Below are 25,670 nucleotides of genomic sequence, written 5' to 3' on the forward strand. Positions count from 1 at the left end.
CTGTAGATAAAAAAAAACAAACTGTGTAGCTCTGACTAAAGTTGAATAATGCCCTTGCTTTAGGTGTAGGCCATTTACATACTTCCAGAAGCCTGATTGGAAAACTCCCAAGGCCTTGCTAGGAGAGGCCTATCCATTACTGCTCTCCTCCACCATGAGTGAGCTCTCAGACGCTGAGCTCAGAGCTACTGCATCAGGGTGGAGAGCATGTAATGGGCTTTGATTCCGTAAAAGAGCTCACTCCTGTGATGGTGGAGATGAGCCGTAATGACTAGGCCTCACTTAGCAATGTTCTGGGAGTATTCCAGTCAGGCTTCATGAGGTACATGAATGGCCTACACCTATAGCAAGGACATTGTTCAACTTTACTCAAAGAAATACAGTTAGTTATTATCCAGAGACGCCCCTTATCTACATAGGCAGGTATCTGGTGAAGGTGAACTAACCCTTTAAGTTGTGTTGACTGTGAATCCTTTAGGATTGAGTCCTTTCTCCCCGTCTTGCCACACTATGTGAATGCTTTGCAAAATGTGAATTAAAAATATTTTCTATTGAAACCCATATATGAAATAGTGTGTATTGTAGAAAGCGGTCTGAATTTATTTGGTGATGGTGTCCCTGCTAAGGAAACCTTCTAACCATTCCAGTCACATGACCATCATGAACATCAACTAAAATCTTTTTCTGTCTATATTTCTTTTTTTTAATTTCTCTTTTTCTCTGTCTTCAGCCAACAAGTCCTAAATTTGGGAAGGCCGACTCGTATGAAAAGCTGGAAAAACTAGGAGAAGGCTCTTATGCCACAGTGTATAAAGGCAAAAGCAAGTAAGTCTGTCTGTCTGTGTTGTAATATTTGTGTGATACCGGCAGGGAACGTGGAGAACGCAGTTCTGGCACCTCGAGCACTGAATGTATGAAATTGCAAGGGGTGCTGGGGTGTGGTACAGGGTCTTTTGATGTTGGGGGATCTATTGTTGCTGGGAGGGTAGGGGGGGTCTCTTGATGAGGGAGGGGTCTGTTGTTGCTGCGAGGGGTCTGTTGTTGCTGGCTGCTGGGAGACCTATTGTTGCTAGCGGGGGTCTATTGTTGCAGGGCGTGCTTTTGTTGCTGGCAGCAGGGCATCTATTTTACAGCTTTTTATGTTATTAGAAAATTCCATACAAATTACTAAACCCACAGCAGTAAAATCAGTCTGTATATGCAGTAAAGCATGCTTGTTATACTCCCTGTGGAACCTAAGGGGTTAATCCTCTGCACTGTGTAAAAACACTGTTTAATCCTGACTTCTCTGATCCCCTTCTTCCAGTGCCCCCTTCTTCCAGTGCCCCCCTCTTATCTCCTGATAAGACATATTGTGTGGAGTCACTCAGCACATGCTCAGTTTAGTGTGTATTGCTAGAGAGGGTTTTTTTTTCTTGGGAGAGTGCATGTGATCAGCACAGGGCCAATCAACACTGTCCAGACAGAGGTCAGGGGTTCTGCATCCTCCTAGAGCAACATGAAAACTCATCCTACAAGTTTCAACCAGTGCTCTGCTAGACAATGATAGAAGTCACAAGATTGTTCTAACTGCTGATGAGAAAAGGTATAGTGAATGCAGGGTCCCGAGTCTAGTTACACCTTAACACCACAAAATAATACTTGACTCTGTATTCAGTATACTAAGGCTTCATGTACACAAGCAACTGCTAAACTCGAGTTTAGCAGCTTTTTTAATTTTTTTGTCAAAGCTCCTAAACTCAACTCCATTAAAGCCAATGTGTTCGTGTACACACAGGCTTTTAGCAGAGTTTAGAAGCTGCCTTGTTAGGTGAAGTTAAACTTCTCTCTCCTGAACGCAGAAGAATCGCGTTCAGGATAGGAATGTTTTGACCGCCGAAAAATGCATTATTTTATAATGGAATAGAATATTCTATTCTAATGTATTCTATTTTAATTCAAATTTCGAAGGACAGATATATTTTCTATTCTTTTTCTATTCTATTCTTTTCTAGCCTACACCTTTATTTTCTATTCTATTTTGGTCTGTTTTTTTCTCTATTCTTTTCTATTCTTTTGTATTCTGTTCTTTTCTTTTAGTTTCTGCTCTGTTCTTTTCTCCTCTATTCTATTCCATTATTTTATATTTTATTCTAATGTATTCTATTCAAATTCATTCTATTCGAAAGTCAAATTTCAGAAGACCGTTATATTCTTTCTATTTCCTTCTATTCTCTTCTATTGTTTTTCTATTCTATTCTTTGATTTTCTATTCTAATCTTTTCTAATTTTTTCTTTTCTAGTTTATTCTTTGATTTTTTTTCAATTCTAATCTTTTCCATTCTATAGTTTGATATTCTATTCTATTATTTCCTATTCATTTATTTTCTATTTTTTTAAAATTCTATTCTTGTTTTCAAATTTGTTTTCGAATTCAATGTTGTTTTCGAATTAAAATCTATTCGCATTTAGTCTGAATTCCATTTTGGTATTTCTGATTCATTTAAATTCATTACTGTTGTAACTTGGAATTCGGTTGCATTCGAATCCTCGGAATAACAGAAAATTCGTCCAAATTTCGATTCGGAACAAAACGAACCGCACATGTCTAAACTTTAGAATGCACATGGAATTAAGGAGTAAAAGAATAGATGAATAAAAAAAAAGTATCAAATTATATATGGGTCTAAAAACTTGTCTTGAATTGATATCAGGGGCAGACTGACCATTCGAGCACTTGAGCGCTGCCCGGGGTCATTAGGGGGCCCCATGAAATGCCCCTGGTACCTTTTTTATAGGCTTTTTTTAGTGTGCTTTGAGTTTGGGCAAGGACACAGGGGCCCTATGATCCCCTATTGCCCGGGGGCCCCATAAGTTGTCAGTCCGCCCCTGCTTGATATCAATATACAAAGAAAACTCAATACTGCTGTACAATTTTATGACTTATGATTATAAATGAATGCATACATTGTTTTAAAATCATGATGGTCCAATTAAAAAAAAAAACGCAAATTAAAGCCCCTGAGATACACCTATTAAAGCATGCATTGCAACTAATTTAAGAAAAAAAATACAGTTAACTTAAAAGAACAGCTTATGAAAGCTGACTGCAGACTATATCTTGCAAAAAAAAAGTATATTAGAACTGCTGGTGTGAAAAATGTAAATCAGGAACATAACATATCTGCATGGGTTAATAGTGGATACTTACTGAATCTTATAAAGATCAGTCCCCTGCACCAGCTGCTGCAGCAGGACCCTCAAATGTGTTCCACATCAAGTGTAATAGAGATTTGAAATAAAATTGTATTTTCAACTTTTTAGTGTGGTCCTCTGAACTTCTGCATTAACCATTAGCATGGACACAGCAATTTGGTTCCCCCCCCGTGTTATAGTTTTATGACCTGTTCATCCTGCAGGTAGGTCAGTTGATTCTGAACTTCCTGAAGGCCTCATTCACATGGGTACTGTTGCCTATACAGTGTGCACAGGCCATGCAGGCAGGCAGTCTATGTAACTCTATGGTGGCACAGTGGCTGTATGGAGATAACCCCTTGTCCTAATTTGACAGGTGTAGAGTGGCAGGTGAGTGGCAGAAGACAGTGTGGCCCTGCACGCCTTTCACATTAGGACAAGTGTCTGTGTCTGAATAGCCACTGTGTCCCCATAGTCTGCCTGTACCCAGCTTTAGCGTGAACAAATAGGTACTCCTAGATTGTAAGCTCTAACAAGCCGGGCCCTCTGTTTCCTCTTGTACCAAATTGTATTGTAACTATAATGTCTACCTTCATTTTGTAAAGCGCTGCGCAAACTGTTGGCGCTATATAAATCCTGTATAATAATAATAACAAATGGACCATTCATGCTGTACGGCTCACAGTGTCCAAGTAGGCCTAACAGGCCAAGCTGTCCAGCAAAATTAACATATAGATAAAAGTGTGGGTGAACCATATTACACTGCCAGGGATGTTTAAAATGGTCATCTTTTAATCATACGACTTAATATGGTAAACGGACATTTAGGAGAGGTGGCACATTTTAGGCCTACTTTGCCTTCCTTTTGCTAATCAACTACAACCTGAAAAAAATATTCTTACCTGATTCACTTAACAAATGTCAAAATTGTCTTTCCATTTATTCCAAAATTGAATGCTGAAAGAACTTTCCCAAATAAAAACATTTACTGTTAGAAATTTGTTCATTTGAGAAAAATGTTCCATCCTATTCCTTCAAATTTTCTCATCACTGTGGTCAAAAATGAATGTCAATCTGACATCACTAATAATTACAAATTTGAACAAACGTTCCTGAAATAAATGTTTTCAAATAAAATTCTAATGCATTTCCAGCATAAAGAGGAATTTCAGCTTTTTAAAAAAGTCATTGGCTACAAATGGAAAAATCAGGTACTTACCATTGCCTGGGGTCCAGTGCTGTTTTCCCGCAGCCAGGTTCTTTCTGATGCTGGTTGCTGGTGCCACCATCTTGGATAAGGAGTCAGCCAGCCCCCCATTGCGCATGTGCAAGCTTGCTCAGTGCTTTGTAGATGGTCCTGCAGCCTCCAGGGACATATGATATATGTCTCAGGAGGGGGCAGAGCAAGAATGTCCTCCTTCCCTGTGTGGATTGCCGAAGTGGGAATGGGTACTGATAAAGTTCAGCACTTCCCTCCTCCCCACAAAAAAAAACCTGTAACTCCGTTACAGGATAGTAGAAGGGAGCAAAATTGTGGGACTTCACTTTTTGAGTGAGGTTCCAATTTAACTTTTGTCAGTATCCTGGAAATCTGATAACACCTGTTTGCTAACTTGTTTGTAATGTAGGAGAGAGATTCCCAAACACACCCACTGCCAAATCTCTCAGCTTTAAATGTCAGTACTACTCATACTCACTCATATATACAACTGCCAATTACATCCAAACCCACCATGGAATTTTGAATCTGATTGGTGATGATACATGAAGCAAGAGAGTAAGTTGCATAACAGGAAGCAGAACCCACTCAGGTCACATAGAAGAAGCTACCTGGAATTTGCCTTCAATATATTACATTAAATTTAGATAAAGGTAATTTGTGTTGGACTTTTACTGCTGTGTCTTCTGGAAATTCATCAGTAGTTCACTAATTGACTTTACTTGTTGCCTAGGATAGCTCTTAAAATAATAATAAACTCCAATTAGCCAAACTCTTTTTTTCACAGAAATAAAAAGTAAATTAATATTTAAACATTATTTGCAGCAGAGAAATGTCTAATTAGTCTGCAGAAACAGCAATCTGCATAATAAATGGCATTCATCTGCAGATTTGTTCAGGGATATAAGGGGGTGATTTAGACGGCTTAGGCATTACAGGTTTTACCTACATGATGCTTGATGTGTTTTGAACTAAATATGAAAAAAAGAAAGCAGAATAGGGGAAGATGATAGGAGAGAGATCAGAGCAATGGTGGGGTACAGAGAGGGCAGATGATGGGAAAGATGTGGAGGAATGTTGGGATACAGAGAGGGCAGAAGACAGAGGGATCACAAAGGAATGGGCAGAAGATAGGAGAAAGATCACAGTGGGGTACAGAGAGGGCAGAAGATAGGAGAGGGATCACAGAGGGATGGTGAGGTACAGAAGATAGTAGAGAGATGGTTGGTACAGAGGTTGGAAGATAGTAGAGAGATCACAGAGAGATGGTGGGTACAGAGAGGGTGGAAGATAGGAGAGAGATCACAGTGGGATGGTGGGGTAAAAAGGACAGCAGGTAGGAGAGCGATCACAAAGAAATGCTGGGGTACAGAGAGGGCAGACGATAGGAGAGAGATCACAGTGGGATGGTAAGGTACAGAAGATAGGAGATAGATCACAGAGAGGTGGCGGGGTACAGAGAGGGTTAAAGATAGGAGAGAAATCACAGTGGGTTGGTGGGGTATAGAGAGGGCAGAAGATGGAAGAGCGATCACAGTGGGATGGTGGGGTACAGAAGATAGTAGTAGAGAGATGGTGAGTACAGAGAGGGTGGAAGATAGGAGAGATATCACAGAGGGATGGTGGGGTAAAGAGGACAGAAGATGGGAGAGAGCTCATAGTGGGGTGATGGGGTATAGGAGACGGATCACAGTGGGATGGTGGCATACAGAGAGAGCAGAAGATAGGAGAGATATCGTGGAGGAATGTTGGGATACAGAGAGGGCAGAAGATAAAGGGATTACAAAGGAATGGTGGGCTACAGAGAGGGCAGAAGATAGGAGAGAGATGATTGTGGGATGGTGGGGTACAGAGAGGGCAGAAGATAAAGGGATTACAAAGGAATGGTGGGCTACAGAGAGGGCAGAAGATAGGAGAGAGATGATTGTGGGATGGTGGGGTACAGAGAGGGCAGAAGATGGGAGAGAGATCACAGTGAGATGTTGGGGTAAAGAGAAGAAGATAGGAGAGGGATCACAGAGGGATGTTTGGGTACAGAGAGAGCAGACGATAGATCACAGTGGGATGGTGAGGTACAGAAGATAGGAGAGAGATCACAGAGAGGTGGTGGGGTACAGAGAGGGTCAAAGATAGGAGAGAGATCACAGAGGGATGGTGGGGTATAGAGAGGGTAGAAGATAGGAGAGAGATCACAGTGGGACGGTGGGGTACAAAAGATAGTAGAGAGATCACAGAGAGAGGGTGGAAGATAGGAGAGAGATCACAGAGGGACGGAGGGGTACAAAGAGGACAGAAGATAGAAGAGATATTCTAGATTGTGAGGTCCAAGGATCAGGCCCTCCTATCCCTCTTGTATTGAACTGTATTGTTGCTGTATTGTCTCCCGTTGTATTGTAAAGCACTGGGCAAACTGTTGGCGCTATATAAATCCTGTATAATAATAATATCATGGAGGAATGTTGGGATAGAGAGAGGGCAGAAGATAGAGGGATCACAAAGGAATGGTGGGGTACAGAGAGGGCAGAATATAGGAGAGGGATCACAGAGGGATGGTGGGGTACAGACAGAAGGCAGAGAATAGTTGAGAGAAGTAAGAGAAGGTGGGGTACAGAGAGGGCAGAAAGATGGCAGTGATAAATGCTGTGTGCGTTGCATTGTCCAGCCCTGAAGAGAAGATCATGCAGGACTTTTTGTGTATTCATTTTGAATAGACTGACTAACACGATGTGCCTCTATGCATGGCAACCAATGTGTAGCAACGCACTGCGCTATGAAGTGATGGGCTCTAAGAGATGGCAGGAAAAGGAGAGATAGCAGTGTTTGACAGTAGTGTATGAGGAAGCCATGACAAGAGAATATAATGGTGGAAAAAAGGACAGAGCATAAGAAAGAGAGAGAGAACAGGAAAGAGGAGATGGACAAAGTAAGCATGCTGCATTTTGCAAACATACAATGTACTTGTACCCATGGCTATGATTACTGTAAGTGTAGCACCCTCCTAGACGGGCGGACTGACAACTCATGGGGCCCCCGGGCAATAGGGGATCATGGGGCCCGTGTCCTTGCTGAAACTCAAGCCTATGAAAAAGGTACCAGAGGCATCTCATGGGGCCCCCTACTGACCACGGGCCCTCGGGCAGTGCCCGAGTTTCCAAATGGTCAGTCCACCCCTGCTCCTAGATAGGTGCTAGGATGTAGCTAGTTGAGTATAGCATAATATGATCTTATGCTTTAACCAGTTACAGGGAGTGGTGCCCCTGAGCATGCTGGGTACTAGTATTTATATTCAGTGAGCAAGTTGGATAAGAGTTCTTCTTTCTCTTTCTCCTAAGAAGAGAGTTCCAACCAGGGTTGAGGTGGCTGCTCGCCCTGGCACATGCTGCCAGGAGGCCTTGGGTGGGCCAGAATACTGAAATTCAGGGTGCTTCTGGATCTGTCTACAGGTCCTGTCTGTTACCACAGAGGAAGGAGACCTGCAGCAAGGGCCTTGTGAGTACAGACTGTTCAAATGGGATCCTGGGACTTGTGGTGTTTAAGTCCCTTGGGCCTATATAGCTGCTGGGTGTAAGTCTAGAGGGGAAACCGGCTGGTGTCCTGTAGAACTGTCCGGTTAGTCTCTGCAATGCTACAGAAGGACTTTGCTTCATTCTTTGTACAGTCTGCTACACATAATCTACTAAGAGAACCCACAGATCCACTTAGAGAAAGCTGTCCTCTACTGTGTTAAATTCGGATTATCCCACTATATCCCTACCCGATCCCAGTTCTAAAACAAAATAAAAACAACAAAAACTACAACCCCTAGACTGATTATTGGATTAACAAGTGGAAGTTGTGAGCACCTGGCTATAGGAAATACTGTGTGCTTGGCTGCAGGTGAAGATTTGGGGAAAGCCTGAGAAAATACCAGCAGCTCCTATGGCTTACCTGCAAAGAAGCATACCTTTTCTGTTGGCCTCCAAGCATTTTAGGATACAGTAGTCACATGGAGGTCAGCAGGAAGAACCAGTGAGCACAGCAGGGGACCCAGGAGATTGACACTTCTGGACAAAGTGGCATGCTAAATTGTAGGATCAACTGTTTGTTTTTTTTTTTTTTTTTTTTGCAGTTATTGAATAGATATAACAAAATTTGTTAATAGTATTCTTGACAGACCAATTGGGACCAAACAGGAGAAGTTTATTGTGGGAGTATACACAATCTTAAAAAAAGGCACCAAAAAGTACCTGCATTTCATCCGAACTGGATTGAGTTTAGGGATAATCCTACCACCATCATTCAAAATAAAAAATGGTTATATAGGTAACAGAGGCTCTGGAATAAGATTGTTGAATGACTGGGGATCCTTGGGGGATTCTAAGCTCTATCAGGGGAGTTATAGAACTTGAGATTTACATGCTTGCCATGCATCAGAGGCTCCCCAGAAGTACCCAGACTGGAGGATTTTAAAATTAAACTGGTCATACCCCAGCAAACTTTCCTTTGAAATTCTGAAAAATTGTTCATCAGCGCATTCAATCTTGCTATTGAGTCAACTAGTTTTGTTTGAAAGCCCTTAAAATTTCTTCAAATCTTGCTACTTGTATGGTATCTCAGATGTATTAAGCAGTATTCTTTGTGCCTAAAATGTGTGCATTGCAATATGTATGATTTTTTTTCCAGACGAAAACCACATTCAGAGTTAGATTTTGTTTGAGAAAAAATTTAACTTTTTGGTCCTTTGAATTGTCTCATCACTACAGTCAATCGACTCAGAGGCGAACATCCAAAAAACAGAACACTTGCATTCCGGGCATTCATCTGAGTGCATAGGGTTTTAAACGTGCATACCACATAGTACAGTGTTCAGCCCTATCCAGCTGCCAAAGACTTTGACAGGCTGCGGGCAGTGGGGCTGGACACCATACGTCTCTCTCCCAGGTGCAGTAAATTGCTGGGATAAATGCACAGCATCTCGACTCCATGCATGTTATTTACCTGTAAAAGCTTCCCTTGTGCAGACAACCAAAAGACTGTGGCTGGGTGCCGCCATCTTGGATATGATGTCGGCAGCCCCAGCAGACTCAGAGCTGTCACTGGAGTGACGCTCTATAATATTTCACTCCTCCCCCAGCAGTTACATAAAAGGTTAGATCAAGAGCTGGAGGGAGAGATGGAGGAGCTGGGACAGCATAGACCGTAATTAGACACCCCTAGAAAAAGAGAGGGCTGTGAGGTTCAAGAATGGAAGTGGCTGTGCTAGAGAATTGACTCCTCCTAGGTAGTCAAATGTTCTAGAAAGTTCAAAATCACATTACAAGTGAATCCTTTATGGAAAGGAAAAACACTGCTGGCAAGCATTAAAAATACTTGATTTTTCTGTGCTTTTACCTGCTATGTTTTAATAGGTTGGTGACAAGGCCTCTTTTTTCTTAGAAGTTATCTGTGTCACTTGCCTCTATGAGGAAAATATTTTAGTAGAGAAGAAAAATCTGGTCGGCTGCACATCTGATGAATTCAATGTTTGGACATATTCAAATAGGCACTCCACAATGTACAAAAGAAGGAACATAGCACTCCAGTTAACGTGTTTCATGCCGCCATCAGCGCTTAATCACATATTTGTATTTAGACTGTGTATATAGGCGTTAGTCTGAAATATCACAGGAAAAATTACACATTAAAAAATATCACAAAAGATACAGCCTTGTTAAAGTGAACCTGTCATATTTGCCAAAGTCTTTTAATGAAGTTTTCTGGTGAGGTGCAGGTACTTTGCGGGTGCTTGCAAGCGTTTAAGGACTATAAGTCCAAAATTGTAAAATTAAATCAGAAGGTGATTCCCAAAGTCTATGATGAGACAAAAGAATTTCCAATGATAGCTGATGTGTCACCAACCACTCGCATGTAAGGCTTACCAGAACAAATTGACCCCCTATAAAGAGCGGTTATTTACGCATCTGTTGTAAAACAACCAAAGAGCTAGCGGACGCAATCTTCCTCTGAATCCCACAAGAGAGACAAGTGAAGGGTTCTCCTCTAGCAAACCTCCGTTTGGAGCACCTTTAGCCGCTCCAAATAGGACTCGTGGTATAAGACATGCAAAGAAAATAAATGCTCCTTATAGTGTGAATCCTTATTAAAACCTTTATTCTCAAATACAAAAGTGCACTTACATGGTAGTAGATACGATCAAGTGTGTACAAACAAGATCACTCCTTTCCAGTTTCAAAGATGGCCACCGGCCGTTCGCACATGTGTGGTAGCGTGTGTACGTGGCTCCGCCCTACGTGTTTCATCATATGACATCATCAGGAGCACCTTATTTCTGTATACGTTTCTTTTGTGCCTGGGGAGGATATCCTAGATCCAGGCTTTGTACATAGCCCCCCGATCCCCAGTGGAGTCTCGCCCTATCCAAATTCCAGTCCCTGTCCTATGTCATTCAAATTGAAAGCTTTACTGGCCAATATGGTTGGGGGTTTTGACAGTTGAATGACAAGAGATGAGTCTTGGTGCCAGGAAGGAGCAGGGCTGGACATAGACATTGGGGTCCTTTATACATCCAGGGTCTAGAACAGGGGTAGGCAAACTTTTTGACTTGAGGGCCGCAATGGGTTCATATATTGGACCTGGGGGCCGGACCAAGAGTAGATGAATGATGTGTATGTGTCATCCATAGTAAGTATAGTAATATTCCCCCATAGTAAGCATAGTAATTAATCCCCCATATAGTAATTCATCCCCCCCATAGTAATTCATCCCCCCCATAGTAATTCATCCCCCCCATAGTAATTCATCCCCCCTATAGTAATTCATCCCCCCTATAGTAATTCATTCCCCATATTAAGTCCCCAAGTCCCCCCTGTGTCAATTCACTTACCTTTGCTCTCGCCGTGTTCCCGCGCCGTTCCGGTGTAGCATGAAAATCTGTCTCCTATGAGGATCTGTCCCCCTCGATGTATCTGCGCATGTGCCAGTTTCAGGCATTAGCAGCCGATCGGCGATCTCCGGCACATGCGCAGATACGTCGAGGGGGACAGATCCTCATAGGAGACAGATTTTCATGCTACACCGGTCTTCAGGGCGGACTGTGAGAGGAGCCTAGCGGGAGCCTAGCTCCGCGGGCCGGATTAAAAGGTCCACCGGGCCGTAGTTTGCCCATTGCTGGTCTAGAATCTACACTATGTTGCCAAAAGTATTGGGACACCCCTCAAAAACATTGGATGCAGGTGTTCCAATCACCTCCAAGGCCACAGGAGTATAAAATCCAAGCTCCTAGGCTTCTACTGCTTCTACAATCATTTGAATGGGCCATTCCCAGGAGCTCAGTGAATTCAAGCATGGTACCATGATAGGTTGCCACCTGTGCAATAAGTAATCTGTGAAATTTCCTTGCTACTAAATATTCCACAGTCAACTGTAGTGGTATTATAACAAAGTGGAAGCAACTGGGAACAGCAGCAACTCAGCCACGAAGTGGTAGGCCACGTAAAATGATAGAGCGGGGTTAGCGTCTGGCAATCTGATGGACGTGTCTGGGTTTGGTAGTTTCCAGGAGAACGGTACCTGCGTGACTGCATTGTGCCAAATGTAAAGTTTGGTGGAGGGGGGTTATGGTGTGGAGTTGTTTTTCAGGGATAGGGCTTGGCCCCTTACTTCCATGAAAGGGAACTCTTAAGGCGTCGGCATACCAAGACATTTTGGACAATTTCATGCTCCCATCTTTTTGGGAACAGTTTGGGGATGGTCCCTTACTGTTCCAACATGACTGCTCACCAGTGCACAAAGCAAGGTCCATAAAGACATGGATGAGCAAGTTTTGGATGGAGGAACTAGACTGGCCTGCACAGAGTCCTGACCTCACCCTGATAGGTTGAGGAATGAATTTGGAATGGATTAGAGTGGAGACTGTGAGCCAGGCCGCCTCGTCCAACATCAGTGCCTGACCTCGCAAATGCACTTCTTCAAGAATGGTCAAACATTTCCATAGACACACTTCTAAACCTTGTGGACATCCTTCCCAGAAGAGTTATAGCTGCAAAGGGCGGGGCCTACTCAATATTGAACCCTACAAACTAAGACTGGGATGCCATTAAAGTTCATGTGTGTATAAAGGCAGGCGGCCCAATACATTTTGGCAACATAGTGTGTGTGTGTGTGTGTGTTATAAGTTATAAACCCCACCCCTATTATCCAGCTGTCAACTGATAAAGTGGCTTTCTTTATCTTTTTCAGAGTAAATGGAAAGCTTGTGGCACTAAAGGTGATAAGATTACAAGAAGAAGAGGGAACTCCATTTACCGCAATCAGGGAAGGTAAGACATTTCAAATTACATGACCGACCTTTCCCCAACATAAATAGCATGGCTTATTGAACAGATGTGTGCAGAAAAGTCAGCTCTCCTTTGGAACATAGTAGCTCATTTTGATCTGACGTGTTATAAGACAACTATATGTGCACTCATAAAGTGGGAGACATGGTAATATCATGAGGTCATGCCAGGGGCGGACTGACAACTCATGGTGCCCCCTGGCAATAGGGGATCATGGGGCCCCTGTGCCCTTGCCCAAACTCAAAGCCTATGAAAAAGGTACCAGGGGCATCTCATGGGGCCCCCTACTGACCCCGGGCCCTCGGGCAGTGCCCGAGTTTCCAAATGGTCAGTCCGCCCCTGGGTCATGCCATTGACAGAGCAAGAACTGCAGGTAACTTCTCTTCTACTCCCAGAACCAGAGTTCCCCTCAAACTAAAAAAGAAAAGATAGATCAGGGATATGGACATCTGTTCGAAAGCCTGTATAGCGATAATGTTCCAGGAATGAATGTTTAAATTCTGAAATTCACAATTTGGACAAATAGGAAGTTCCAAAGACTGTACGAAGACTCTTCCAGTGACTCCATCTTGCATAGATAGGTTTGGGAGGATTTTGTTACTTTGTTATGACTCGGCACTTGCATATGGTTGCCTGTGCCATGTAAGTTCTGGCGTGTTCCCCCATCCTGTAAAGGTCCTGCTTACAGCCGCTCGTAGACATGAATGGCTGCACATGGCTGTTCTCTGGTATATGCCAGTGCTTGCGGAAACACAAGTGTAGCATATGGTTGTATTCCAAGAATAGAACATTTTCCATTTCTTGCATATGCCAGTACGATTTACTTATGTGTACGCGAGCACTGGCATATACAAGAGTACAGCCATGTACAGCCATTCATGTCTATGGGTGGCGGTTTGCAACACCTGGGCTTCCTGGTTGGAGGAAATACACTGGATTTAGCATTGTACAGGCTCAGATGCCTGTGTGCAAGGGGCCTCAATTATTTTGCAGGTTATTTTCCATTTTGTTTTTGTTTTTTGCTGAGTACTGTAGACAATTTTCACCTGGAATGGTTTTAGGACTTGGACTTATTTCCATAAACGTATGGAGCTTTTTTTAGATTGCTGACGAGCACCGTTTGCAAAAACATTTGCGTATGGTTGCCTGCGCTTGTGCCACGTACGTTCTAATGCAAAATCATGAGGCATAGGACTAAAAAATGGTTATCCTCATGTAATGCCCTCTAGCTTAGCTTGATAGCATTTTGTTTTATTTTTCTAGCCAGAGGCTGAGTAGCAGCCTGTGGATAGGTCAGCCTGTGAGTGAAGCAGGAGTTCTGAAGGTCAGAGCTTCTGGAGCCCTCCTACCTCTCCAGAAACCTGAGAGCTTTGTGGAGGAGAGATGGAGGAGGGAAGAAAGAACAGATCTACGTACTTGAGGGACCTTGGCCAATCTCCTGGCAGGAGGCCGTGCATGGTGACCAGGGCAACCCTTAAGAATCACAGAGCCTGGGAGTGGTAGGGCAGTGTCGGGTGGAAGATAGAGTGAGAGGCTGGAGTATGGAGCCTGGAAGGGACCTACCTACAGGCAGGTGCTGAAGAAGAGGATCTCCACTGCACCACCATCTCCAGGGGAGGACATTCTGAGCAGCAAGAAAAGAGCCAGCCCAGTGAAAGGACAGAAGCTAGCCACCAACCCATTAAGCTATCAGGAGAGGACAGTGTGTGTACTCTTACACCCCCTGGGCCACATAAGGGGAGAAGTCAGGTGGAGAACCCAACTAGCTTATGGAACTGCTGTGCTACATTGGCCAGGGAATACCCTCAGTACAGCTGGGGGAAGAGGAAAAGTCATCTGGGGACTGAGGAGGTAAGAGCTGGAATGCTTGAAGGAGAGACTATATATTTATAGGTTAACCTCTTTAGTAAAATCACAAAACCAAGCTCAAGGACTGTTTATGGACTCTGAATGCAACAAGTGGAAGAAAATGTGTGTTGCCTGGCGCTGCAGAGCTGTAGGGGGACCCAAAACTCAGCAACCCCTAAGGGGGTAGTGCTACACTCATATGCAAGTAGATGGAAGCTCATGCCAACTTGACCTCTGCCTCTCTGAGAATACAAAGTGGGGGGGATGCTTCCACTAGATGGAAACCTCCTTACTTGTGAAATTTTTAGGTGAACGGAGGAAATAGAGCACCAAACAATCCGCTTAAAAGTCCATATATCTTTATTCTTCACAGTGCAGTGACAACCAGTAGAAATGTGGTATCCAGCAGGATTCGGGGCCAAAGTATCCCCCTTTATCAGGGTTGGCAACACCAGTTCACAACCACTGAGCTCTTCACATTTGTCTATTTTCAGATTAACAGATTTTTTTAGAAGATTCCACCATAATGAATACAAAAATTCTAGCTGATGATATGGGGCTCTTTGGTCCCCAAAACACCTTGAATATTTCATTCCTACTGGTTGTCACCATATTGCTAAGAATAAAGATATATGAATCTTTTAGCTGATTGTTTGGTGCCCTATTTCTTCTGTTCACCCATTGCAACCAATGCAGCAGCTAGGACTAGAGGCATGCTTTAATATACCGGGGAATGTTTGTATGATCTAGTTTTGATATTTCAACATTTTTCTTGGGTGCAGTTTTTGACATGTACAGTGTTAAACAAGTACACTTAAATGGGGCAAACAAACAAAAAAGTTTACTTACTAACGCTAAATTAAAAGAACATTGAAAAAAGTAAGGGGGGGTTGGGGTGATTAAAAAGCAATGTGGGTAATTAGGGATTAATTAAGGGTTAAATAGCAGAGTCTTTAAAAAAAAATCACCATGTGGATTTAACTTGGTTCTTGTCAGCTTGTAAAATTGCTGGGGTTGTAAATGTAATTTGAAACATATTTAGTTTTAGACATCTGAAGTACATTTGTAGCAAACCTTAGTTTCGTCCATGAGATTGCCTTTTACTTTGCAGGATGGGGTAGGAGTGAAGTACATCCTGGGGTGGATCTGGGCTGTTTTGAGGGCACCCTGGTTGTTAGGGATTCTGCTGCCTGACAAACAGCTGGCAAGTAGCTTGCAACCTGAATTAAATGCTGTTGGGCTTTTTTTTTTTTTTTTTACCGCTTTCCAATCCCACATTTCCTCATTATGCATAAATGTTGTCTAAGGATTGGGACTCTCTAGCTGGCAATAGAGGATGAATTTTCTTTCCTGCAACCATGGGTTGCAGGAAAGAAAATCGCTCTATTCTCCCATCAACACAGCCAGTGTTGATGGGAGAATCCTTCCTGCGGAGCTATTGTGTTCTATTATAGCAGTAATCACCATGTTCTCTTGGTGGGGACAGCTCCTCCCCCACACCCAACCCCCACCGCTGGGAGAAACCAGTGGATATTGCTAGTGGTCATAATAGCCACTAGCAATAATCTCATGTAAAATTCGACAAGGTGGTTGTACCCAAGTTGATTGATAAATCAACTTGGGTACATTCAGCCTGCAGATACATGGTTTGAATCATGGCCAATCCCTGCTGAACCAGCCGAGATTCGCCTGTCTATGTCCAGCTATGGAGACCCTGAGGAATGGGAAAAAGCTTCACACACACTTTCTGTCACAAGTTAAAATCCAGATGAAAAACCTGACTATTTTAACCAGATAGTATAGCTGCTCTACCATCCTTCCCAATTTACATCTATCTCTCCCCGATATCTGCATGTGCTGGCCAAAGGATGTAGGGACCATGGCACACATCTGGTGGGTATGTCCTCACATTAGGTGGTCACTCTATACCACCAGGGGACAGGCTCAATGATTCCATATATTCTCAGGCCATTCTTCTATCTCTTCCTCCAGGTACCATGAAATCCATCAAGAAAGACATTTTGTTATTTTCATTAGACAGCCAGAGCAGTTATTCCGCATCATTGGCAAATCCAACATGCACCATATCTAGCCGAATGGGTCACAGAACTAGGTTTAATGATACAAATGGAGTGTTTGACTGCTGAAGCTCATGATAAGCAGGAAGGCTACATGACTACCTGGGTGGCTTGGATGGTTTTTAGAGGCTTCCAAGAATTTTGAGATCTTCTTTCCCTGTAGGGGGCATGTAGTCAATGGTGTTTGACAATGGTGAAGAGGGGAAGGGAGGGGATACTCTCCCATTTTTTTTCCCTGTTCCTTACTACTTCCTCTACATTGACCTTTTATCATCTCCTAATTCCAATATCTTTCTAAGTTTCCTATGTCTATATCCCAACCCCCAGAGAACCTTTCTACACATTCCACTCACCTACTGCACACAACCCTCCCCCTCTATACAATGGACCAGTTGTAAGCCGTGTACTGGGGTGGGCTCCCCAGGATACAGTGAAGTCACGAACAAGGAAAGCAACCCCAACACCAGCTTTTGCCACAACAGAATTTTACTTAGATGTGGCAAGATGTGGCACACCTGGATGCCATCAGATTCTCTGCTCACACAGCTCCTGCATTCACCATCCTCCAAAACATGGCTGCTGTCTCTCTCCTTCCTGTTCTCTAAACTCTGTGTGAAAAACCCCACCTCTTCATGAATATAGAAATATCTATGCAGTCTGAGGCTGTGTTAGGAAAACAGTGGCATCTTGTGGCTAAACCGCAGAATGTCACTCCAGAACATTTAATTTACTCCACACAATAAATTACTGCACACAAACAGTGTTCAAACAATGAGAGCTGTTTCCCCATCTCACACGTCCACTCTTTTAACATATCAAAAAGAAGCTCAAGAAAAATGTCTCTTGTTCAAACCAGACAGCCAGCAAAATGTACACTGTAATGATCTATTCTTGGTTTTACTGAATTGTGTATTACACAACTTCTACACGAAATCAGCGGGTGTGGACGGGGGGCGGGAGGCTCTGAGGAAATGCTTCCTCCTGGTCTGAACAGAATGATGACATCATCTCAGCCTAGGCAAAGTCACTGGACCCGGAGCTTAAGAATTGGTTATTTTAAAGAAAAAAGAATTACAGTGTTGTATATTACAAATCAGGAATTTACTCCTGCAGTTTGTGAAAGATCCAAGTGACTCTAAATTATATCCCTAGTCTCCAAAAATAATCCATACACATCCTTTAAAAATCCTATATAGGTTTCATTGATTATTTTGATTATGCCATATGTTTCATTGTATAGGATTATATAATCAAAGGATGTTTTATAAGATATCTGTCCTGTCTCTCCAATCTAAGCATTGAAAGAATTATCTCTGTAACTTACACTTGTGATGAGATAGCGATAACTCCAATCTTAACTGAATAACACAGGTAGTGACTCGATCCAGACGACACCTTGTAGATCTTGTGAAGTTTATTCCATAAACTAAGAGAATCTTACAACAATGAACATCGGATAGGTCAAAAGATCTTAATGCGATCTACTTCCATAAGACATGAGGCTAGAAGCTGAAATGCACTACTGGGGGAAAAGGGTGGGCTATCTATACAGCATGAACTAAACCAAAGGAAAGGGAGGAGCAGAGACAAAATACAAAACACTTAAAGGCATATGACAGTTATTGTGTTTCACATGACAGTATCCATTTTTACAATCATTGTTTTGCTAAATTGTTATTATTATACAGTGTTTATAAAGCGCCAACAGTTCGCTCAGCGCTGTACATTACAATGGGGGACAATACATGAGACACTACAATAACAATACAATGCGATACACGAGGGGTTCGAGGGCCCTGCTCCTTGGAGCTTACAATCTAGGAGATATGTATCTTCCAATATACTTTTATTGACTTTGTCTGTGAGAGCTAAGGTCCTGAGGAAGCATTGACCTACAATAAATGATCTCTGAGGATTTTAACATTTATGTTCTTACACCGTTTGTATGCTAAATCAGTGGTTGAATTGGCGCCTGATTTATATACTTCTGAGTCTGAGAGCAATAGGGACTTTTTGAGTTAAGAATACATACTTGAAAAGATTTTATTTTAGTTTAGTGTCACTTTAAGCAAAGATCAGAATGCCGTAGAGGTTCTAGTAGCCCCGATGTGGCTACATCCTCTTTATCTGCTATAGAGAAAATGGTGTCACCCTCCTTGCTATGTTATCTGTGTGTTAATCATCAGGCCAGAAACGCAAACATGCTGGTAGATAAAACAGTCCTCTGATGTATTCATCTGTGTATCTAGCTGGTTGATTGAAGTTCTGAATACTTACCCAACGTTCCAACCCGTCCATCAATACCATTAATGAGATATCTACGCTCGGCAGAATCCTTTACAACTTTATCTTATTGTAACACGCAGCATATGCGCCACAATAGGATGACAGCAGTGCGCAATTCTTGACCGCACAAAAGCCTGGCTTTTATATGATGCGTTGCATTATAGCATCCGAAATGAGATGAGCCTTTGAGTTGCACGCTAGTTTACTTTGTTCCCCATCATGAAACTCCGGGATCGCTTTTCTCTCCTCATTAAAATGATGTTGACGTGACGAGCCATCGACGCCTATGCAAAACAAAATCTTGAGACCAAATTTTATCATCCTCTTTTTATTTCGCTCTCGGATTTCATTCCGTAGTATTGTTTTAACAGCGTGAATGCACCCTCGTTGAGATTTTCCGTATAAATTGGCTAACCTGCCGAGCGAAGCTATGAGCCTTTTTGTTGGGCGGCAATTACAGGTTGAACGGAACAAAACCGTAGAAGAAAGCACTACAGAAAAAAAAAATGCCTGTGTAGCCATACAAAAGATGATGGAAGTAGTTTTTTTGTGGGAGATTTACTTATTCAAGTCGCTGTGATGTGATCCGAGATCCCTGGGGTGCCGAGCCGAACAGGAAGAAAGGAGAGAGCCAGCTACGGTGAGAATATAATGTATTTATGGCACAAAATCTGAACAGGAGTAGCTGCAAATAAGCAGACGTAATGTTTTATATATCCGAGGTCAATAGTTTCGGTAATAAAATGAAGAAATAGGATGAAGTTGTCTGCAAACTCTTTGTGAGGCTGAGAAAACGTTGTCCCTGGATATTAGGTGCAGAATGTTGTTTAACCCCTTCACGCCTAAGGGTAAAACAAATCGAAATGCCTGAGCACAATTCTGCAACGTTGACATGTGATAGTAAAACCGTACATATCACCACAACTACTTTGTACATCCAGGTGGATTATACCTTGATTTGTTCAGGACAATTTGGGCTTTCATTTGATGGTAAATGGTAATTGATAAAAAAAAAAAAAAATCAGGAGATATCCAAGGAAAACTGGCCCAAAATAGTAAACAAAAATTTTTTTTTTTAATTTAGCTGTGTGTTTGTTGTTACTACCATAACCTACCACCAAAGAACAACCCATTATAAATTCTCCAGCTCTTGACGATCGCAGCAATACCATATATGTGTATGTTATTTGTTGTTTGTACCCGTAGTACAGCCCAGAAACAATAGTACGCATTTTGTTTTGTCTTTTTTTTTTTTATACCTAAAACACACTGACACTGACATTAACACTGATACCAATTGTTTTAAAATCCAGACCTTTGACCCTGACCTTTGACCTTGACCTAAACACTAACCCTGGCACTGAACTAGATCAAACCTTGATCTAGGTATTTTTCTTTATTTTTTTCTTTTATTTTTTAATATTTATGTTCTTTTTTTTTTAACATTTTTTTTTTCTCTCTATGCCAAAATTAGAGAGATACAATGTATCTCTCTTCTCCATTCATGGAGAGAGAAAAAACAAGGGGGCCGGGCTGCACAGTGACTAATCACTGTGATAGCCAATTGGAGGCTATCACAGTGATCATGTGACCCGGGATCGGGAGTCCCGATTGTTAGAATGGGACCCGATGCTCTCAGTGACACCGCGGTCTTAGTGCTGGGAGCATGGCGAGCGGCGCGCTCCGAGGACAGACAGGTACGCAAATATGCGGCCCCATGGAAAAAAGCCCAGTTCTGTGAGGCCGCATATTTGTGTGACGTCAGCGGGAAGGGGTTAATTTAAAAAAAGGAGGTGCGTATGTTTTACAAAGTTGATTGGGACAAGGGCCTCTCCCCCCAACCAAGGCCCAGTGGCTGTGGGGGTCTGTGGGTAGGGGGGCCTATCAGTATCAGGAATCCTCCTTGTCACTTTTTGTAAACAATTGACATCTCTATTTCAAATGAAAGGATCTGGATGATGGAGTGATGACTAGCTTGCAGGTTAAAGTATATATAAACTCAGTAAAAAGTCATTAAAACCTCATAAGCTTTAAATCTGAACTCCAGGATAGGAGAATGTTTAAATATAAGTGGCATGTGTATTCTCATTGAATTTTGGTGTGCTTTGTGTATTACTTCCAGATCTGTGCAATAATACAATGTCAAACATTACCTCTGTGCAGCAGCTTCCTGTAAGACCGGTCACTGCTGGTCTCTCTCCTTGTGCAGGATGGCTGGTCTTGTCTCCTCCCCCTCCTGTTGTTTTCTGCAGACAATGTAATGGGTGGGACCTGCTGGATCCCTTCCACAGTTCTGTTCGGCTGCAGTGTGTCAGTGATGTGCCCCATAAGAGTTAACATGCTGCAGTGTGACATTTTTAGTTTTATCTTGGCTAACAAGCTGATGTGTGTCATTGCGTGCTTTCTATGCGTTAAGCTGCATTGTGTCAGTGCTGGAGTCATACGTGATAACAGGATGCATTGTGTCAGTGCTGGGGTCATAGGTGATAACAAGCTGCAGAGTGTAATTGCTGGGTTCATATGTGCTAACAAGGTGTAGTATGTCAGTGCTGGGTTCATATGTGTAAACAAACTGCAGTATGTCAGTGTAGGGGTCATACGTGTTAACAGCGTGCAGAGTGTCAGTGCCGGGTTCATATGTGTTAACGAGCTGCAGGGTGTCAGTGCTGGATTCATATGTGCTAACAAGGTGTAGTGCGTCAGTGCTGGGGTCATATGTGCTAACAAGGTGCAGTGCATCAGTGGTGGGGTCATATGTGTTAACAAGGTGCAGTGCATCAGTGCCAGGGTCATATGTGCTAACAAGGTGTAGTGCGTCAGTGCTGGGGTCATATGTGCTAACAAGGTGCAGTGCGTCAGTGCTGGGGTCATATGTGCTAACAAGGTGCAGTGCATCAGTGTTGGGTTCATGTGTGTTAACAAGCTGCAGAGTGTCAGTGCTGGATTCATAGGTGTTAAAGCGGAGCTCCACCCAAAAGGGTAAGTTCCGCTTTAATGCTTTGTCCCCCATTAAGGATTGGCACCTTTTGGGGAGCGGGGGGGGGGGTTTGTCAGTTAAAGTAACACAGCGCCGTAACGCAAAAAATGGCCTGTTCGGAAAGGGGGGTAAATCCTCAGGAGGGCAAGTGGTTAAGGACTGGTCGCCGGCTCCCTGTTAAGGATTGGCACCTTTTGGGGAGCAGGGGGTACCCGAAATTGACAGGTACCCACTTCCGCCACTTCCGCTGTGATTGCCTAGGCAATCAGAAGAGGAAGTTATTAACAGCGTGCAGTGTGTCAGTGCTGGGTGCATATGTGCTAACAAGGTGTTGTGTGTCAGTGCTGGGTTCATATGTGTTAACAAGCTGCAGAGTGTCCTTGCTGGGGTCATAGGTGTTAAAGCGGAGCTCCACCCAAAAGGAGAAGTTCCCCTTTAATGCTTTGTCCCCCACAGGAGGGCAAGTGGTTAAGGACTGGTACCTTTGGGGTACCCAAAATTGACAGGTACCCGCTCCCACTTCCACTGTGATCGCCTAGGCGATCAGAAGCGGAAGTTATTAACAGGATGCAGTGTGTCAGTGCTGGGTTCATAGGTGTTAACGTGTAGTGTTTCAGTGCTGGGTTCATAGGTGTTAACAAGCTGCAGTGTCAGTGCTGGGGTCATTTGTGTTAACAAGCTGCAATGTGACTTTGGTGTTCCTGTAGTTCGCAGGAAGGGCACAGGATGCGCATGCATGGTTTGTAGCCTGTGACTGTCGGCCAGATACTGTATTTAGCATTCACAGATCGTTCCAGATTTTATGTGTTTGTCCCTCACAGGCATCGTACATCAATTTTATTATTAAACTCCAAATATTTTATGTTTAGGACAAACGCTGTAATTCCCAGTGCACTCCCTGTGATGAGAACACTGATTTGTCTATATGTAGCAGTTTTAATAGCAAATCATGTCTAGCCTAAAAAGTTCCTAAAGTAGAAACAGTGCAGAAGTGTAAACAACTAGTCCTATGTGGCCAAATATCGCTCGAATTCCCGCTGTGGGCAGCCACCTTCATCAACCACCCTGCTGGACAAATAGTGGAATGTTATTGGCTGAACAGTGGCCGCTGCAGCGACCAGTCGAGCAGCAGAGGGGTAGCTTTGGGGCAATGGTCTTTGGGAGAGGAGGAAGCCTGCGGGAGCGAGGAATAAGGTATTTCATTTTGCTCTTGTCCTTCTGCACAAAACGATCAAGCATCTACAGGCATTCCCATTGAAGTTTCTGAGGCTAAAACCTCTAATTCTGCCCCTATCGTAGCTCATGTAGCTTTTGGAGTATCAGGTGTTGAACTACAGGCACCTGAGCACTCATTTGTGTACAGCTACCTGAGGAAGTGATGGTTAGTCATGAAACCTGTTTTGGTGTTTTAACCTCCCTGGCGGTATTCCCAAGTGTAGCTCGGGGTAAAGTTTCAGTACCACAAGCGGTAACCCCTGAGCTACACTCGGGCTTACCATGCGGCGCTGCTCCGGAATCTGTTCTTCTCTTACCTTGTCCTGCGCTCCCGCGATGTCCCTCCTGCAGTGTCCCCAGCAATGTCCTCCGGCGGATGTTGGCATCTGTTATCTGGGTTCTGTCCCCTGCGACGTCGGGATGTACGGGGGACGGAACGGCGGGAAATTAAAAAAAGACAAAGTGACATTCACTAAATACACTAAAATCACATAGTATAACATTACTGTATCAAACCATTTCACATACATTTTGTCCCGAGTGCCCTGCCTGCATTTTTACTGTTCTTTCTGCCTGGAAATTGAGAAACGTCCATGGCGTCCAAAAAGCGTCCCTTTAGGTCAAAAGCGGTTTTAGACCGGCTAGAGAACAGCGATAGTAAATCAGAACCACTTGCAGAATTGAGTGATAATGATTCGTGGGGAAATTCGTGATTAGACACTGAAAACGACTTTGCGACTTTGCTCAGTGATGTGCGAACTTGGTGCTCTATTTCAAATTTCAGTGTTTTTGGTTTGATTATATTATTGAATTAAATGTATTATAATATTTTTTAGGATTATTTATTAAATTATAATTTATGATTTCGTGTTTCAAATTTTATCATACCCGGGATGCTTACTAGACTCTTGTTCGGACAGATTTCAGTGAGTTATTCCTAAAAATTACAGGCCTATAATAAAAAAAACACATATTTCCATGCAAAAAAATTTACCGCTTTGAGCACAGAAATATGGACATAATCAGACCACTAGGGAGGTTAATAAACATTGCTCCATCAAAATTACCAACACTAGTTGGATGTTCTTTCACTCCACCAATGGTGTTCATTGTCTCCATCACCATTTCCAACTCACCCATGGCTTCCTCTGCCCTGTGAACAAACATTGGGCTTTTTCTATCAATATCGAGCAGAGAGACTGTTGGGACAGAGTGTGTTTATGCTGGGTCTGAAGGCTGCTGTCATCCTTGCACGGTACTCTGACTATCCTGGCATGGCGGGTATGCCATTAATGAATGCCAAACTGGGCATGTGCTAATGTACATTGCCAGGTAAAATAACATCAATATTTTAGCAAGGGGAACGTTTTGGAGGATTTGGTGCTATGTATCTATGGAATATATGCAGAACGACCTTGCATATGGGGGATAGCAAAAGGGGAATGTCACCTGCACAATGCAATTTTTTTTATCCCCTCTTACCTGTTTTGGTGTAATACATACTTACAAGTCTAGTGGATCCAGTGTTGTCCTGTTGCAGTCTGCTAATGGTGGCTCAAGACCCAGCTTGAAATGAACGATCTTCTTTAGCTACATCATCAAGGGGCCATTGTCTTTTCTGGATTCTAGCTGACGTAGCACAACCCACCCAGGCAGGGCCGGTGCTAGACTGTTTTGCGCCCTATGCAAGACCAGCTACTATGCAAAAACTCATTTATGGCAGCATCCCACATGATCAATCAGCATCCGCTCCCCTACACCCAAACATTGTCTGCTCCCTTATCCTCCCGTCACCTCCATGACCCGTTATCCTCCTAGGCTCAGCTCACCTTTGATTGCTTCTGCCAGGGTGCAGAGTCTAGGCTGCAGCTCTCGGTGAGGGCAAGCAGCCTTCCAGCGCTACACCACTTCCCTTGGCTTCCTAATTGGCTTCAACTGTATAGAAGAAGGTATGAAATGGCTATGTGTGTGGACAGGCTGTGAGACAATTGTGCAGAGTAAAGCTACCATCCTTCCCTGTGTAGAGAAATTAAGAATTCATACAAGAAGTCCGTAGGCCACACAGAGAATGTCGGCCTGTGCTACGCCCCTATGTGGCAATGCGCCCTAGGCAGCTGCCTAGTTTAACTAGTGGAAGCACCGGCCCTGCCACCAGTAGTGCCTAGTGGAAGAACCGGCCCTGTCATCTAGAAAAGAACCTCCCAGGGGGTTCTTTCCTAGTAGTACAGAGGCTGCCCACCTCCATGAGCAGCAGTCCGCACACCTTGGCTCCAATAACTCAGTCTACGAAATGTCTTTTTGAAATGTATTGCTTGAAGAACCTTAGACAGGAGAGGGGTTGGGGCATGAATACTCCAAACCACGGCACAGTGTGCAGGAGGTCACTAGGCGCACACTCCAGGATTCTGCTGAGGACGGGAAAGCACCAGTATTCTGAGACCCTGTGAGAGCAGTTTCAGTCCAAGCTACCTCTGGCACCTATATCCCAAAACACAGAGGGGGGGAGGTTTACTAAAACTGGGGAGTGCAAAATCTGGTGCAGCTCTCCATAGAAACCA

General features: G+C 43.3%; 1 protein-coding gene across 1 annotated transcript in view; it reads left to right on the forward strand.

Moving 5' to 3' along the window:
* LOC149470212 (cyclin-dependent kinase 14) overlaps positions 1-25,670 on the forward strand; it is a gene marked incomplete at its 3' end in the record, with an annotated part of 401,956 nt that overhangs the window by 235,041 nt on the left and 141,245 nt on the right. Inside the window, exons 4-5 of the mRNA XM_089666421.1 lie at positions 731-825; positions 12,611-12,690. Of these exons, the coding sequence (XP_089522547.1) occupies positions 731-825; positions 12,611-12,690 (175 nt within the window). The remainder of the gene's footprint in view (positions 1-730; positions 826-12,610; positions 12,691-25,670) is intronic.

This window comes from Staurois parvus, unplaced genomic scaffold (assembly GCF_062004578.1).
Source record: "Staurois parvus isolate SC_StPar_1 unplaced genomic scaffold, SC_StPar_1.0 ptg000051l, whole genome shotgun sequence".
Classification (NCBI taxonomy): Eukaryota; Metazoa; Chordata; class Amphibia; order Anura; family Ranidae; genus Staurois; species Staurois parvus.